Raw genomic sequence first — 17,896 nt, 5'->3', positions numbered from 1 at the left:
CCTCTGAGCAATCCCACACCTGGTTCCCACAGTTTTTGGCCCCATTATGGGACTGCACCAGGTCCCACCACAGCCCATCCCTGCTGACTGTGAAGGAGGGAGAGGATGGCAGGAGGTGGTGATCTCCTGTGAAATGGGTGACACTGAGTCTGGCCTCATGTGCCAGAGACAGAGGAAGAAGGGAGCCCTCATTCAGTGAGAGGGTAAAGCAGCCCAGCATCCCTGGAAAGCCAGGGTGTGATCCAGCTCCCTGTGAAGGCAGGGTACTGCAGAGGCTTGGTGGAGCAGGAATGTTCCCCAATACCTCCCCTCTCTCCTATATTGATCCCTTCCACACTCCCTTCTGCCCTCCCAGCAGCCAACTATCCCAGGCTCCCTCCCCTGCCTCTCCCTTGCCCTCCATCCCAGAGCCCTCCCATCCTGCCAGGTTAATTTGAGTTTCTGATTTGCATAAGCAGCAGATCACAATGTTCTGGAAATCCCCTCCTGCAGCCAGAGCTTCCTCTCCACTCTCACAGCGTCACTGTCGGCCTCCTGCTTCCTTTTGCTGCCGGATCACCGGGACACATCCCACCAGCACTGCACAAACAGCAGTTCCCAGCACTGCACAAACAGCAGCTCCCAGCTGCTCATCTGAGAGGGATCCATCAGCAGCGCCCTGCAGAGCTGAGCCCTGGAATGCTGAGCCAAACCAGCTGCATCCCCTGCCTGCTCTGCTCCTGCCTTGCTCCAGGGCCAGCTCCAGGCACAGCCACCCATGACAGCCAGGTCCTGGCTGGCCCCATCAGGGTTCAAGTGAGCTCTGTTTGCCCAGCAGCAGAGGGCAAGGGGGTTTTTTGGGCAATAAGAGCTGTTGGGCCAATGCCACTTTGAATTCACATCACTGGGCCCACCCTGCTCACTCCAGAGTGGGATCAACTTGAAGGAAGCCAGACTTGATCTGAGACAAGCAGGACCTGAGGACAGGGGAGTTCTACCACCCCCATCCGCAGCCTGTGCTCCTTCTCAGCCCGTTTCCCACAGCACAGCAGCAATCAGGGCCATGTTCACATCAGTAAGCTGCAGCTGAAGGTGCTGAACCCAAGTCTCTGTCCCAAAAAAAAACCCTAGTGTGTCAACATGTCAGCTGTGAACACACCCTCACAGCCACACAGGCGTGCTCATAAACCACAACTGCCATCAGGGGAGTCTTCTCCCCTGGGAGCATGGTGGGACCAAAGGAATGAGGAAGGACCAGCAGGACCAAAAGCCTTTCATTTTCATAGTGGAATTCATGCTGGCGTTTGGGCCAGCCTGAGCTGCCAATCTCAGGTAAAAACACAAAGAGCAGCTGGCTAGAGAGGTAGAGAGGCATCCACAGGTTCCCAGGTGCAGGCAGACCCCAGACCCCCAACTCCTCACCCTCCTGCCCAGCACTCACACTCCTGCCACCCAAACCAGATGGACTAAAGCTGAGCCCTCTTCAGGCCTTGCAATTCACACCTGGCAAGTGTAGACCAAATGCCCTGCCAGGTACAACTCTACCTGCTGGCAAGGAGCTGGGGAAGCTGGAATCAGCCTCTATAAAATAGAAACATTTAAAGCTTTGGTGTTTATTCCAGCACCAGCTGGCTCCAGCCTTGGTTCTGACCGCCAGTTCTCCTGGTGGATGATTTACAGGGATTCTCTGCAACCCAGGAAAACCATCACCTGTGCACCTCCATCAACAGCCCCAGCTCTTCCCTGCTCCCCCAGGAAGATGCATCCTGTTCTGACTCCAGATAGGGACAAGGATGAGATGGAAATACACGTGCAACAACAATGCCTCTTGCCAGATGCAGCAGTTTCTCTGAGGAAAAGCACATTTGCAATTCCAGTGAAGTTGCCCAGAAACCAGGCAGGGAAAATGATGTAACAAGGCTCTCCAGTTGTCTAAAAGTGAATCACAGCCTCTACGACAGCTCCCCCCCCCCATCCCCTTTTTGCTGACTAATACCTGACACGAAGGGCCCCTGGGAGGAACAGCACAGGAGAGCCCTTTAAGTGGTGCCTGGCTCCCTATCAAAACCACACAGAGGCTGTGTCTGGGACCTCCATCATGGGGAATTCCCCTTCTCCATGCCTAAAAGTAAGCTCAGCTGGGCCAGCCTTTCTGCATTTGGGGATTGCAGACACAGAGCTCCTGCTCTGAAGGGCTCTCCCTCCCCCAGCCCCTCCAGGACCCAGCCTGGTGAGTAGCACAATGATTTTTTTGGTGCGAGATTTCCCATTATGGAGTGAGGGGAAGGCAGGCAGCTTTTGGGGTGCTGCAAAAACAAGCCACCCCTTCTGCTCCTAAAAGAAATAAGCAGGGTTTTGTTATTTCATGCAGGTTGAGGCATTAATTTATAGATAAGGTATTTTCTGGTTTGTTGGGACTGCATTTCACTTTGAAGACAGGTTTTCTGAGCGTTTACAGAACAGCACTGGGCCTCTCGTTGGGGTAAAACGAGACTTTCAGGGAACAAAAGGGAAGATGTTGGGCATGTGTGGGGTCCTGGTCTCTCATCCCCAGCTAAGACTTCAGACAGGAGCACAAAGAGCACGTCAGGGTCCCATCGGGGACCCTCGTAACCCAGCCAGGCTGACGTTCTGCTGCCAGTGAAGGGCAGTCAGGAAAAGGAGTTTCTGGGGTTTTAATTTTTATGACCCAAAACATCAAATCCCCAAGAAGTGGTGGAGCTGTGTGAATACAGCTGAGTAAGAAGGCAGGCCTGGGGCAGCTGGAAACAGCTCAATCTCCAGTGAAGGACCTTGATGAACCGAGCACCAGGTCACCTAAGGAGGACACGTCTGGAGTACAGGCAAAGAGCAGAACAGCTGCTTACAGCAGGATTTCTTCACTCCCGGTTTGTTGCTTTTATTTACACGTATATTTAATAAAAACCCACCACCTTCTCCTTGTGGCAAAACCAACAGGACAAAGAAAATCAGGTAGCTGTTGAGCGAGTCCCGAAGAGCAGAGTGAACCCAGATGTTCCCTGTGCTTGGTGCTCCTCTGGCTGATTTCGGTGCTTCACCACGGCACAATCGCAGCAGCAGCACAGAGCAAAAGGATCCCTGAAATACACACTCCGCTTAGAGAGTGCAATTCCCTCATTTAACATTAACCTGGAGGCTCGGTGGGGAATTCTCTGTGTCTCAGAGGAACGCCAGCCTCGGCCAGCCGGCAGCACCACCCTCCTCCTTCCCGGGGCCGAGGCCACCAGAGCGCTTCGGCACAGCCTCCCTCAGCCATGAGGGGGTACACGAGGAGCCCCCCCGGCCCCGCCATTTTGTGTCTGCACAAGCCGGGGGAGCCGCTGCAAGGCTCGGCCTCTCCGCTCCCCTGCCAGCGCAACCTCCCGCAGGAAGAAGGCGCAGAGCTGGCTGACACCGCCCCTCAAAGCTCCACTAAGCCGGGCGGGACCCCCGTGTGCCCCCAGAGAACCCACGGGACACAGAGACAGCAGCTCCGCCATGACGGGCACGGTCCCCACCGGCTCCCCGCCCTCCCCTTTATAGCCCCCGCCGCGCGCGCATTGGCTGCGCCGCCTGTCCGTCAGGCTGGGAATTTCCCGGGGGCGGACCTGGTGCCGGTGCCGGTGGCGGAGCGGAGGGACCCGCACCAAGACCCCCGACCCCGATCCGACCCCGACTGCGATCCGGGCGGCGGCCCCGCCGTGGGGCGCACGGCAGGTGAGCTCGGAGCGCTGCGGGGCCCTGCCGCCCTCGCGGACAGGAGCCCTGCCCGGGGCACCGGGGGCTTACGGGCACCGGGGTCGCGCCGCCCCAGCGAAGGGGCCCGGCGCGGAGGGAGCTGCCGGGGTCGGGGCTGCGCCTCGCCCGTGTCTGGCCGGTTCTCGGGCCGCTCGGGTGCTCGGGGTGAGACCCCGGTGGGGGCCGGGGCCGCGCCGTTCGCCGGGGGTTTGTCCCGGAGCCGCCCGGTGTCGCGGTAATCGTGCCGTGCCTCAGTTTCCCCTCTCCCGGCCAGGCGGGGTGTCCGTGCTGCCGGCGGTGCCCGGGGGGAGCGGGTGGGGGTCCCCCGGCCCCCCGGGCGGTGCTGGTGCCCGGGGCGGCCCCGCTCCTCCCTCGCCCCGCCTTGCACAACCCCGGCGTTTCCCCGGGCCCACGCATCTGCCTCCCGGCTGCCCCCGGTGTGCGATCCCCCCCGGGCAGGGCCGGTTCCTGGGCTGCCTCCGGGGGGGCTGCGGCGGCCATGGCCTCAGGGACCCCCCTGTCCGTGCTGTTTCCCTTTCCCTTTGACTTTTTCCCTCTGGTCCAACCGCGTGTGTCCGCAGCGGATGCTGATCCAGAGGTTCAAACAGCTGGAGTAGGGACGGCAGCATCCTCCTCTGTTGGGAGGGAGGCACAGCTTGTCTCCCCCTTTGCGCTCCCTCGATTCCGTTCAAGACCCTCATGGAGGGGAGACAGAAAAAAAATCAAAACAAAACAGAAAAGATGCTGCCAGTCACTGCTGCTTTTGGGTGAGAGTAGCTCCAGGTGGGACTCATGGGGATCTGCATCCCCTCAGAGATCTGGCTGTCCTGTTCCTGTGTCCCTGGCACACAGGTTGCCCCCTGTATCAAGAAGTCAAACACAGCCTTTTCCCTTGAGCAGGTTATCCCCATCACTTGGGTGGGTTATTCCCAGCCCCTGGGGGAATGGGAGCTGTTCTGCTGCCACAAGCTCTTTTGGAGTGCACATTTCATGGAGAGTGCTGTCAGCTGAAGCATTCCTGAGCCTGGACTTTGGGCACTGGGGAGAATTCTGGAGACAGGAAGGCTCCAACCAGGCACGTCCTTGAGAGCTGTTTCTGTGGTGAGGTGAAGCGAGCAAGAAGAAAACAGGAGAGGCTTTTTGCTGCCTTTGGCATCGTTCCTGGTTCTGCAAGAAATCCCAGGACGCCCTTTCAGCCCGACCTACGCCAGGCAGACCTATTTAGCACAGGGCCGTGGGTTGTTGCCTGCCAGCAGCTGGTACAAAACTCTCGTGGGTGGAGGAAACCGAACCATCTACTCTTGTGGCATTGCAGATTTTGTTTTAAAGCAGCAGTTCTTGCACTTTGGGTGGCACTTTGCTGGTGTAGCTTTGCGGTGTCACTGTCTGCTATCACCTGTCAGCTTGGTTGTTGCTGGCTGAAGCACACAAGCTGGACAGGAGTGGCTTGGAAGCAAGGGAAAGGCTACAAGGAAAGGGGTGGCTGTGCCTTGTTCTGCTTTGGAGTGCTGTGACAAGCAGCCATGATGCTGCTGAGCTCTGCAGGGAGAAGTGGAGCAGGCAGGATGAGCCAGATGTCTTTGCAGCAGAAGACAGGGTCTTGCATAAATCCCCACCCTGTGGTGCCAGGAGAGCACCACCACTGTGCCTGGCTGCGTGTCCTGCCTGCATTGGAGCTTGAACCCATCCTGAGGAGCTCTGCAGCTGTGTGCGGTCAGCTGTGTTTGTAAACCTGGCAGACCCAGGGAAATGCTTTATTTTATTTGTGAGCAGCCTCATCAGAAGCATGTTGTTTCATGAAGCCTCTTTGGAAGGTGGGTTTTTGAGGCAAGAGTGGGATTTCTGGCTGGGGACATCTTTAATACCTGCTGTGTTTTGGGTAGTCTCTTGCCTTTCCCACCCTCTCTTTGTGGCTAAACTGGCTGGAAAGGAACACACTGCAAGTGGAGGTTCAGACCTTTCCCTTTGAGACCTGAGCCTTGCAATGCCTGCTTTTCTCTTCTTTTATTACTCCCAGCCCAGTGGACTGCAGTGCCCAAAAAGTCTCATTAATTGCTGCCTCCTAAAGCAAACTCTACTTTTGCTTTCCTGCAAATGAGACCAGTCCAGCAGTTCAGGAATGGTTTTCCCTTGTCTGGGAAGCTGCTGGAGCCCTGTGTAGAAGAAAACCAGTCTGGGGGCTGCAGTGTTTTCCAGTAAAATGATGAAACAAAGAAACAAAATCACTCCATGGTGTCTGAGTGGCTTTTGCTTTCCCTCTGAGGAGGCAGGCTGGGGACCCAGCAGCCCCAGCCATGGGAAAATTATGCTGGCAGCCTGCAGGGATTTGCTTTCACCTCCTGTGATCCTGGTGCGGAGGAGGCTTCCTGCAAATGTTGAGCACTGGAGTAAGGAAAAACCCCTTCTCCTTAGGGGGTTCCCATCACAGAATGGGAATTGAAGGGCTGCCAAGCTCTGGGAGGCTGCTCCCCACCCTGGGGTCACTGCCCAAAGCAAACCCCCAGCAGTGCCAGCCCCCTCCTGCACAGGCTTCACATCCTAAGCCTTGGTATCTTCAGTGTTCAGTATTTTTAAAGTAGGAATCACATCTTTCTGCCACTTCTGCATGGCTGGAGCAGTGATGGCTGTGGCAGTGCTGCGTGTTGTTCTGGGTGACAGCAGTGACAGCTCCAGCTCCCTCCCAAGCCACAGCACAGCTATTTAAACACCACTCTGCTTTCATCTTTGCCCATGAGTCTCCTCTGCCCGCTCACACTCTCATTCTCTACTTTTGCTGAGTTGCCTTAAAAATTTGCTACCTAAAGGTCTTGGTGTCCCACATGGAACCAGCAACGCCCACAGGTGCCCGTCTGGCAGTCTCTGACAACAGCTGGGCACGGAGCCAGTGAGCTGCAGCCACGGTCTGAGCCTGGCCCTCAGGCCCCAGGGCTGTGAAATATTGTCAGATCACCTTAGGAACTGGTGACTGGTGAAGGGGGAAGTGTTTTCTGGTGGTTTGGTGGTTTCTGCTGGAGTTTGTGGTAGTCGTGTTTTCTTTGCGTATCTAACCACTGCTAGGTGCTGGTGTATGGTCTCCTCTCTCCTCCACTTGTGTTTTTATTGAAATGAGACTTTTGACTGTAAATCTCGCCTGTCAGAACTCTTAAAGAAAAAAAAAAATACAAGCCAAGACTGGGATCGGTGACTTGGTCTCTGGTACTCAGGGTGACCTCTCAGTTTCAGCAGTGCCTTGCAGAAATTGGACTCTGCCTCCACTCCAGGAACACCCACCCTGTCCTCAGTGATGGCCTGGAATGCTGTGGAAACCCCTCCCTCTTGCTGGCTATTGTTTGCTGTGAATTTGTGGTTGGTCTGTGCTTGGGTCAGCTGGAGATAGTCCAGTTCCTCTCTGCAGCTGTTGTTTGAAAACAGCTCCTGCGGTCCCTTTGCAACAACTTCCCTGGTAGGGTGGTAAAGACCTTGAGTAGAAAAGCTCTTGATAGAATCTTGAGAACAGGGAATATCAGAGGCTTGCAGTGGCTCCATCCAGCTGGGAGAATATGGGATCACTGTGAGTGAGCTCTGCTGTTTGGCAGGGTGGTCAGTGCAGCTGGACTCTGAGGGATTCCTGCAGGGGTGCACAGGGGACAGGTACCTCCCATGTGCTATGGGACAAGGCAGAAAACCTCCAGGTTTGGGCTCTGGCATTAAGTGAATGAGGACTGGTATTTCGGGCTGCTCCCAAGCCACATGAGGAGATGGTACCACAGGACAGGGGAGCTCTTCCCTCTTTTTCCTCCTCTTCCAACCTTCCCTGACACACACCTGGGCTCATCCCGGTGCAGGATGCAGATGCCCCACAAGGTGGTCACTGCAGGGTGGGTTTGGTACCCAGCTCCTCCCAGAGCCCTGGGTCTGGAGCAGCATGTGGTGACTGGACAGCAGTGAGAAGCAGGCTCGGGTCCCCAGCCAGCCTGTGGCACTGTCCCCATCCTCTGCCAGGCTGGCTGGGCAGGTGGCATGGGCACAGGTGATGGCATTTCCCAGCCACTGGGCCCCACTGGGTACATGCTGGGCTCATCCAACCTGGCCCTGATCCCTTCTAGGGATGGGGCATGCACAGCTGCTCTGGGCAGCCTGTTCTCGTACCTCAGCCCCTCACAGTAAAGAATTTCTCCCTAATACCTGATCCAAACCTGCCCTCTGTTTAAGGCTGGCTGTGACAGTGCTGCCATCGCTGGGAGCCACGGCTCGGAAATGGCCCTGACTCTTCCACAGCTTCCTGTCAGCTGCTCTGGGCTCCAGGAATAGCCTCTCCTCAGCTCACCCCACACCACACAGCTGGGCAGCTCCCAGTGGCACTTCCAGCTGCTTGGGATGGGGTCACTGGCTCCCCATGAAGGGGCCAGAGACAATGGAGGGCTTGGCAGCACCCACGGAGCTGGAGGATGATGAGAGGCACCAATGCATCTCCCAGAAGCAGGGAGCTGCCGAGGCCAGGCCTAATTCCCTGTTGCTGAGGCAGGCATTAATTGCTGTTCCAGTTGTGGATGCTGCCAGGTGACAGCTGTCATCTGGAAAGTCCCTGCCGCTCCCTGGGAGGCAGGTCATCCAAACTGGAGATCAGATCAGCCTGGATCACTCATGGTATGAGCATTAGTCTGAGGCTGAGACAGTTTCGGGTACAGACTACCCCCCTTCCCCTTTCTAAATGCCTCCTCTCAGCCCTCTCCTGCTCACCAGCTGTCTTGGCTGGGACAAGAGCCCTTTGGGGTGCTCCTGTTGTGCCCCCAGGCAGCATCCCAGCTTCAGCTGGCACCAGGACCTTCTCAGCTGCTGCTCTGCTCCATGACAAGCTGGCATCAGGGGGATAGTTCTGATAAGTTGTGCTGTGATTCACAGCTGCTGCTTTATGCCCGCAGGAGATGGGTGAGACCTGGAGCCAGGATCCTGCCCAGCTGTCCCCAGGCCAGACTTCAGCAAGGGGGAGGCCTTAGGCCACGCACAAGTGCAAGGGTTTTGAAAAGCAGTTAGCATCCTGCTTGTGGGTGTTTTGTCTCCTTGGGCTTTGCTCCCAGGCCTGGCTTATGCCCGGATGTTTCCTGTGCCCAGCTCAGGAAGCCATGCTGGTGGCAGCCAGTTTTTCTGGCTGAGCAGGAGGACAGAGTAGGTCACTGCCTGGCTCCTGGCGCTCATCCCCCAGTACTGCCCAAACCTCCCCTCAGCTGCTGGTTAAGGCTTTTGGAGTTGCAGACACTGCCTGTCCCCAGACAGCCCCTGACAAGCCTTCATGCACCCCAGAAATAGCATGTGTTGAGCAGGATGCCCTGGTGACAGTGCCCAGGTTTGCTCTGGTGTGGGTGAATGTTCCTGAGCTGCATTGTCATCTCTCCTGGCATGCAGCAACCAGGGGTTGCAGCCTTCTCTGTGACTGCAGTGCCCTGCATGGGTGAGAGCCAGCCCCAAGTGGGGCTGCTGGTGATGCCTGCTCGTGTGACAGTTCTCATGGCTGTGAGTCACCCCACACGTTCTCCCCAGGCAGGGCTGGAGGGGGAAGTGCCTTCACCTGGGTCACTTGTTGGCTGGCTGGCGAGCAGCAAGGCACCAACACAGCACTCTAGACCCCCATAGAGTTGGGACCAGGTGATTGTGGCACCAACTGGAGCTAGAGAAAGGTGACACCGTGCTCCATTGCCTTGCAGGGATGCCTGGCTGAGAGGCAGGCGACTGAACAGCAGGCATGGAAGGGAGAGGACCTTATCATATCTATGACCCTGGTGGGGGCTCAGAGGAGAATGGATCCACGGCCCTGGAGCGGCTGGTGGAGGAGAACGCCCGCCTGAAGGAGAAGATGCAAGGCATCAAGTCTATCGGTAACTGCTGCGTGCCAGGGGGATGAGATCTGCCTTTGGGACAGCCCAGCCTGTGCCCACAAAGCCAGGGCTTGCTTGCTTGCTTGAGGAAGATGCTTGTAGGAGCTGGGGGTCTTGGCACTGGGGCAGCAGCAAAGCTCTCCCTGTCCTGGAGGGTTGAGCAGGATGTCTGAGCTTTTTCACGTGGCAATGCAAAAGGAGCAAGAATTTTGCTGAACTTCTGGGGTGTTTCATGCTGGAATAAATGGCTGGAAAGAAAAGACAAGTGCTGAAGCAAGGATATCTTCTTGAAGTTCATGGGTGCTGGGACCAGTTCTGCTTTTGATGAAAATCCCCACCTCCTGCAAATGCTGTTGGGCCAGGGGCTTTTCCCAGGTGTTTCTCAAGGAACCTGATGTTGAGCGCTCCCTGCGGCAGCAGGAACATGCCAGTGTTGAAATGTTCCAGCTGAGTTGTGCCACCCTCCTTCTTCTCCTTGTCAGCCTTCCCCCGCTCCCACCCCCAGTTTTGCTTTCTGTCTCGTGAGCCAGCTTCCTCCTTTGAGTCCTGCTTCTGCAGCCGAATTTCCACCTGCCTCGTGATTCCCGTTGTGTCACCATGCCCTTACCTGGGACAGGGACTCACTGGTGTGACAGCAGCCCCCCCTCATCGGGGGAGGATTGCTTTGCTCCTGGCAGACCCCAAAGTGGGGAGGTTGGACCTGTAAGTCCACCACCCAGGCTTAAATTTGTCTCTTCTTGGAAGCAGAGGAGAGCCACAGTGGTGCCTTCTGCCTCCTGTAACCAGTGCTCTGTGTGTCAGCATGAGGAGGATCTCTGAAACCAGTGAGCCGCTGATCCAGCTTTGCTGTTGGATTTAGCCCAGAATAGTTGTTTCCAGCTGAAGAACTGCTATTCTGGGTGCTGCTCCAGCCAGATGGGGTTTTTAGTGCTGGTGGATGGGGCTACTGCAGGACAGGCCCTGGGGGAAGGAGGCTGAGCATCCTTCTGTTGCCCACAACAGGAGAGCTTCTGGAGGAGTCCCAGGTCGAGGCATCCAAGCTGCGGCAGAAGGCAGAGGACCTTGTGAAGGACAATAAAATGCTGATTGGATCATCTTCCTTGGAGGACTTGGTGGAAACTGGAGGTAGGAGATGTGAGGCTCATGGGGGAGGAATAACCTGATGGCTCAGAATCCTCAGCTTGGGGGAAGGGAAAGGCTGTGCAAGAGACGTTAATGAAGGTCCCCTGCAGCCATGTCATCTCTGCAGTGTATCAAACCACTGCCACCCTCCCTTCTAAAAGGCGGTTTCTGTCCCATCCCCATAGCTGGGGTAGAAATCATCCATCAGTGCCTGAGCTTGCAGGGGTGTGCTGTCTGCATGCCTGTGCTGGGTGGAGAGGCCCTGCTCTCCAAAAGGCTCATGGCTGCCTCCTCTCCCCTCTCCACAGCCGTCGGCCCTGATCCCAGCTTTGCACGGGCAGCCCCAGGCAGTGCCCAGCCGGACATGGAAGCACAGAAATCACCTCCCACTGTGAGTCTGCTGAGTGTGGAAGCTGGTGCTGGCATGGCTGCAGAGGGAGGCACTGTCCATCTCATTAAAGCAAAAGGAGGAAGCCTTTAGCCTCCAGAAACAGGGATGAACCTGAAAGGAGGGGTCAGCTCCCCTGCTGCACTCCTGGTGGTTCCTCTCTTTGTGTGATGGGCATCCTGGGCTGCCATTCCCTGGGGAGCTCTGACCTGGCTGCCTCCCCTTGCAGGGATCCTCCTTAGAGTTTGAGATTGTTGCTATCCAAGTGCAGGGGTTTCCCCAAGAGGGCAGGAGAGCAGTGAGTGGTCCTGCTACCTGCAGGATTTGGTGTTGGCAGCTGGGGAGTTGAGCCAGTGTCAGGGGTTTGAGGGTGTGAAGGGCTTCAGCTCTGTACCCAGGCAGGCACCAGCAGGGCTGGCTGACCCATGTCAAAGAAGCCCTTGGGCAAAGCACAGAGGAGGGATAAACTGGGCAAGGGTCCTCCCCCAAACACAACTGGCCTGGCTGGGCCTGGGTGAGGGGCCAGTGAAGCAGCCCCAGCCAGATGGGGACACCAATGTCTGCAGATGCCACATGACAGTGACAGGAAGGGCTGTGACTACCCAGGTAGCTGTCAGTGATGCTCTGATGTTCAGCTGGTGCCCACACTGGGTGGGAGGACCAGGCCTCCAAGTCCTGTCATTGCTGACAGGGTCTGCCCTAGCCAAAGCTCTGTGTGCTCCATTTGCTGCCACCTGAATGCCCTCCTGACTGTCATTGCCCCATCCTGTCCTGCTCTGCTTTTTCGTGTGCTGGAATGGAGGGGAGAAAGGATGAGGAGCCCAGAGGGAATGAACATCAGCTGGCACCAGTAAGAGGACCTGCTCTCATTGCACATCCTGTTATCATTGCCCAGAGAGACTCTTGGAAGGGTTGAGTCCTACTGGACACTCCTGGGGTGCAGCTGTGAGGTGATGGAGAGCAGAATGGGATCTGCTTGGCTACCAGCTGTTGGTGCCTGAGCCGAGTCCAAGTCGTGTGCTCACACCTGGATTCTCCCAGCTTGGGTCCTCACTGCCTCCCTTGCCAGCAGACATGGGTGGAAGGAGCTGGCTGTGCCCCCCACACACCCTCCCACAGCAGGTTTGGGGCTGTAAACTCCAGGGTCAGGGGACACACTGGGCTGCCCTGTGGTGCAATCTGGGGCATTCCCACAGGCAGCAGGTGAGTCAGCAGGGCTGGGAGTGGAGCATAGGTGTGCCAGCACAACCCCAGCTCCTCCCAGCAGTGCCATGTGTGCCAGCTGCTGTGCCAGTGGCACCTCCTAGGCTATGGAAGACTTAACCAACCACACCAGGGGAGCATAAACCTCCTGGGGACACTCCCCATGGGCAGGGTACACTCTGGCACTGGTGGGTGTGACCTGGGCTTTCCCAGCTGCTGTTTAAATCTGGTGCATCACCCGCTTGGCTGTCACCTGCCAAAGGGCTCGGGTTCCTGGTGCCTGGCATGCCACAGCAGCAGGGAGCACAGAAGTAGGACAGGTGGAAGGAAAACATGGGAGTTGGGGTAAGACCACCACCCCTTCCAGCACACACCAGGGTGTACATAGAGAGGGCAGTCTCAGGAGCTGGGATTTTTAGTCTTGGTGCAGATGGGAAGAGCTCAGGTGGAGGAGACAAAGGGTGGAGATGCCTCCATTGCTGTCAGCGATTTGAGAGCGTGTTCTGCTCAGACTGCCAGGGGGTACAGGGAATCCACGAGCTGCTGCCATTTCCTCCTCCACCCGGGGACTTAGTGTGCCATATCCAGCAGCTGGGAATCAGATCGTTACAAAACTGCCGCCACAGTTTTTCAGTGTACTGAGAGGTGCTGCAGAGTGTCTTGGTGCTGGCCCAGCTCCCCACCACAGCCCAGATGGGACATGAAGTTAATCTGCCCTAAGAGGAACTTTACAATGCTCCTTTAACTGCTCTGACCACACTTGATCCCATTCCCAGGACTTGGAGCAGGCACCGAACGAGGATGCCAACCTGCTGCCCCAGCTGCAGCAGCTGGAGAACACACTGAGTGGCTGTGCCAAGGAGGCCAGCAAGGACCAGGTCTTTGTGCGCATGGGCTACATGGCCTCCGAGCTCAAGCGCTTGGCCTCCAAGGTGCACAAGAATGAGCAGAGAACGTCGTTCCTGCAGGTGAGCAAGGCTGGCCTGGCACTTCATGGAGGGTTTCCCCCTGGTGTTTTTTCCCTCCAAACCCCTATGCCCACCCTGAGGTGGACACCCACGTCCTTAGCATGGCTTGGTGGGAGGTGTGGGTGACCCCAGGGCTGGCCATGGTCCTCACACTGCCAGTGTTCACCCTGCAGACGTTGTGTGAGACACTGCACAGTGAGAACAAGGAGCTGCGCACCAAGCTGGAGCATGACCTGGAGCAGAGAAACCAGGCTCTGGAGAAGCTCAGGTGAGGATGGGCTCTGTGGATGGGGACAGAGCTGCCCTGGAAGCTTCTTCCTGCTGACCCATCTCTTCCTGCCCACAGGTGTGAGAACCAGGAGCTCCGGAGGATGGTGACACTGAGCAGCCAGGACAGTGGGAAGAGGGAAGCTGCTGAGCAGCAGCAGGTGAGGAGGCAGCATCTCCATGGAGAGGGCTGGGAAGGAGGCAGGGAGCCCGCTGACACATCAGCAAAGATGGCCTCATTTTAACTGAGCCCCCAGTTTGTCCCAGTGTGACCAGCAGGACTTCTCAGGGTCTCAAGGGGATGGGGGAGGCAGTGGGAGGGGAACTGGCTCGAGTTTAGCCGGCCTTGGGCACAGCCTCCACAAAAGCCCTGAGGGTCCCCCCCGTGCGCGTCCAGCAGAGCGGGGCCATGGTGGAGAAGGCGCCGGGCAGAGAAGAGCTGGAGGCCAAGGAAAAGAAGGTGAAGATCCTGGAGCACCAGCGCAGGGAGGTGAGGACCAGGCTGGGAGGGAGGCACCACTAAGGAGGCGGGGAGTGGGCAGAGTGGGCACAGGGCTGGGATGGCACCAAGAGACTGGGGCAGGGCTTCAGAGCTGCAGGGAAGCACTGCTGGAGCTGGGATCTCCATCCAGCTGGTCCCCAAAGTGCTTTCATGACAGGAGTCTGCTGGGGACCACCACAGCTGGTTCATAGCAGGATTTGGGCTCCTGTTCAGCCATCCCTCTCTCCCTGCAGCTGCTGGAGGTGAATAAACAATGGGATCAGCATTTCCGCTCCATGAAGCAGAAGTACGAGCAGAAGGTAGGGCTGGGTGCTCAGGGCTGGGTGCTTGGGGGACACATTCCTGCCGGGTGCTCAGGGCTGGGTGCTTGGGGGACACATTCCTGCTGGGTGCTCAGGGCTGGGTGCTTGGGGGACACATTCCTGCTGGGTGCTCAGGGCTGGGTGCTTGGGGGACACATTCCTGCTGGGTGCAGGCTGTGGGCACTCAGAGGAAATGGTGTAGGGAGGTTTGGGGGCTGCCTGTGCCTCCTTTCCCCCAGTGTGAGTCCTTCCAGGCCAATGTCCCCACTCCCTCCTGGCAGGTCACAGACCTACACCAGGAGCTGGCTGAGGCCCGCAGGGCAGTGACCGAGCTGGAGTCGGAGCGGGAGCAAAAGCAACGGGATTTTGACCGCAAGCTGCTCCTGGCCAAGTCCCGGATCGAAACAGAGGAGGTGAGTCCCTTGGGAAGGGTGACAGGGAGCTGCCAGCCCTGTTGCCCTGCCCTGGCTGATCTCCCCCCACCCTGGGTCCTGCAGGCAGAGAAGGAGAGGCTGGCCATGGAGGTGAGGGACCTGCAGCAGAGGATGCGGTTCCTGCAGGAGCAGCTGGCTCCGGTCACCAGGCAGCGGGAATACCAGGAAAAGGAGATCCAGAGGCTGAACAAGGTGGGGGCCAGGGCACAACTCCTCACTGCAAAATGTCTTTAATGTTCTCCAGTCTTTTCACCTCTCTCAAAACCAAAACTGACCCTGATAACCCACTCTTGCTCAGGCAGAGACATGTGTCAGGCCCTCCACTTGTGTGAGGCCCACTGCATCCCTCTGGGCTCTGAGGAAGACGGGGGGTTCAAGGAGAGTCTGTTGTCCCTCTTGCCCCTGCCCAGTTATACCCACTTCCTATGCTGGGCACATGCCCAGGGTCCTCCAGTGACATCTTGGGCACTGAACTTGCTCTGACCCTGCTCTTCTCTCTTTCTCTCTAGGCACTAGAAGAGGCCCTTAATGTCCAAGCCTCTCCACCACCCATCTTTGCCATGGAGCCAGCAGGGAAGCTGCCACAGCAGGAGCTGCTGACCCAGAATGAGCTACTCAAGCAGCAGGTAGGGCAGGGCACAGAGCCACAGGGGACAGGCAAGGAAATACATGTCCTGAATTTCCACAGCAAAGAACCCTGTGTGCCAGCAGCTGCTGGGCAGGTGTCAGTGCTGGGGTGGTGGGAGTTGGGGACCCAACTCAGCATCCTCCAGGCATTCATCTGGAAGGACTGCAGCCATGGGCCATGGAGCCAGCCCACATGCCTGAGGCTTGGCATGGCTGGTGGAGTCAAGGATGGCAGCACAATGATGGGGTTGCTTAGGGGAGGTGTCTGCCCTCAGCCAGGTGCACCCACATTCTTCCTTCCTGCCAGGTGAAAATTTTTGAAGAAGACTTCCAGCGGGAACGGAGTGACAGGGAGAGGATGAATGAGGAGAAGGAAGAGCTGAAGCAGCAGCTGGAAAAGCTGCAGAAGCAGTTGGTCCTCTCCAACAACCAGGTGAGCAGTGCTGGATGCTACTAGCAGCACTCTGGGAGCCCCATGTGAACTCCATGTGTCTCAGAAATGCTTGCCCCCAGTGTCACAGTCCCTGTACATACCTAAGAGTAGGGGCTGAAGGACAGCAAGGCCAGAGGGGTGTGTTTCCTTCTGCTTGTCTCTGCCAGAGAATCTCCTTTTATTCATCTCCTCTTTCTGCACCTCTCCTGGGGGTCTGATGGGGGGAGACTGATGCAGACATTCCCTCAGCAACCCTAACTCATGAAGATGGGGAGTGGCAGGGTGGGCTCTGCACTAACCCCTCTTCCTCCCAGCTGCGAGCCTCCAAAGACGATTGCCAGAGGGAGAAGGAGGAGAAGGAGAAGCTGAAGAAGCTGCTGAAACAGCACAAACAGGTAGGGATGGGATGGGAGGAAACCCTCCTTGGGCAGAGGGGCTGGGGACTGCAGGTGATGGGAGGTGGTGGGCTGCCCTTGGGATCTCCCCAGCATCTGTCCTGGCTCCTTGCAGGCTTCTGGAGAGAGGCTGCACGCCGAGCCAGGGCCGGGGCCGCTGGGCCCAGCCTGCCCCATGTACCAGTACCAGTACAGTCCCCCCATGGCTCCCCCCATGTACCACGGCTACGAGGAGTGGCAGCAGATCCGATACCCGCCAGCCATGCCGGGCGAGCACACACAAGGACAGAACTTCCACCATTTTCCCCCGGTGAGACTCCACCTGTGCCAGCAGGAGGGGAGCAGAGGGTGACGTGTGGGCGGGTCTGGGGCTCCCTGCCCTCCCAGAGTCCCAGAGCAGGGAGCTGAGCACATGTGTGCTGGTGGCATGTGACTGCTCAGCCCCTTTCCTCCCCCTCCCTCTCCTCTTCACACACTGTCAGTCAGTCAGAGTGCTGCCTGATGATTCACATGGCAGGTAATTCCCTGTCTCTGTTCCATCTCCTCCCACAGCCTGAGTACCCCTGGCGCCCGCCCTGTGCCATGGCTCGCAGCCAGAACGCCCAACCAGTGGCCGGGGTGAAACCAGTCCCCAAGGACATGGGTAAGGCTCAGACCCTCCCTGACAGGGGTGCCCATCCTTCACCCTGAGACTTGGGGCACTTGGCTAAACACATGGGGGAGGGATGGGGCACATCTTTCCAGACAGTGGCCATTTTCCCTTAGCCCCCACCTCTCATCAGCTGAGGGGATGATTTTGCCATGGGTTTGGTCCCTGCTGCATCCCTGCCAGCATCTCCACCACACCTAAAGTCAGGCTGAGCCCAAACAGCTCATGGAGTTATGGCAGTTGGTGCTCAGGGATAACAACCATGCCATGGCTGGCATCCCTCCTGTGGGGCTTGTGTGAGGATGAAGAGCTGTGCTTACCCTGTGCCACCCCTCTCTTGTGTCTCAGAACAGGCAGGTCCCGGATTGCCCTAACGCCAAGGACCGGCCACGCTCCGACACCAGTGGAAGAGGAGTAGGGTGTGTGTGTGTGCCCGTGTGTGTGTGTCCAGGAGCTTCCTCCGGCCGCCAATTCCTGTGCAAGGACATGTGCTGCTGCACGTGGGGGGCTCAGCAGCGCCTTCCCCCAAGGATATCATGAAGGAGGGACTGAAGGTGCCATCGTGGTGACAGCCAGCATGGGGTCAGTCCCCTGCGGCCATCCCCTTCCCCACGAGGAGCCAGGCCTGGCCTGGCAGCGCTACAGACCCAAGCCAGGTCTTCAGGGAAGAGGAGCCAGTGTTTGCCAGGAGCTGCCCCAGTGCAGAGCCCCTGGAGGAGTGGGTTAACAGCGGGGACTCTCCCGGTGGTGGGAGACCCCACACCCCCAGGCAGGTGCTGGCCGCAGCCGTGGCCCGGCCTGAGGGTGGTTGGTGTCTTCGTATTTATTTAAGGACTGAAGTGTGCCTGAGTCTCTCTGGTTTTGTCCTGGGCAGTCTCTGCGTGGGGAGGGGGAGGGGGAGGGATACCAGGGCTGTTGGTCCCCATGTGGTTGGAGACAGACAGTGCAAGGGGACCCGACTCTTGCCTGAGCACCCCAGGATCTGTTGCCCCAGGTGTGTGTCCCCACCTCCCTCTGTGTGCTGAACTCAGCCCCTC

The 17,896-nt window shown here is 57.7% G+C and overlaps 1 protein-coding gene across 3 annotated transcripts; it reads left to right on the top strand.

Moving 5' to 3' along the window:
• The first annotated feature begins 3,557 nt into the window (after positions 1-3,557).
• Positions 3,558-17,703, top strand: TNIP1 (TNFAIP3 interacting protein 1). Of its 3 annotated transcripts, none has more exons than XM_071443385.1 (17): positions 3,558-3,696; positions 9,399-9,569; positions 10,572-10,694; positions 11,000-11,082; positions 13,059-13,250; positions 13,424-13,518; positions 13,597-13,678; positions 13,918-14,007; positions 14,253-14,318; positions 14,603-14,734; positions 14,819-14,947; positions 15,265-15,381; positions 15,690-15,815; positions 16,130-16,210; positions 16,326-16,520; positions 16,763-16,853; positions 17,208-17,703. In XM_071443385.1, the coding sequence occupies exons 2-17, from the start codon at positions 9,437-9,439 to the stop codon at positions 17,231-17,233; spliced, it is 1,761 nt and encodes a 586-aa protein (XP_071299486.1). In that variant the 5' UTR covers positions 3,558-3,696; positions 9,399-9,436; the 3' UTR covers positions 17,234-17,703. The 3 variants fall into 3 exon arrangements, with proteins under 3 accessions (XP_071299486.1, XP_071299485.1, XP_071299487.1); XM_071443384.1 differs by having other exon boundaries at positions 13,915-14,007; XM_071443386.1 differs by lacking the exon at positions 13,918-14,007.
• The last annotated feature ends 193 nt before the right edge of the window (positions 17,704-17,896 follow it).

This window comes from Agelaius tricolor, unplaced genomic scaffold (assembly GCF_023055355.1).
Source record: "Agelaius tricolor isolate 1412-34295 unplaced genomic scaffold, bAgeTri1.0.p SCAF_18, whole genome shotgun sequence".
NCBI lineage: Eukaryota > Metazoa > Chordata > Aves > Passeriformes > Icteridae > Agelaius > Agelaius tricolor.
Note: the sequence above shows the minus strand (reverse complement) of the source record. Positions and strands in the feature narration are given on the sequence as shown.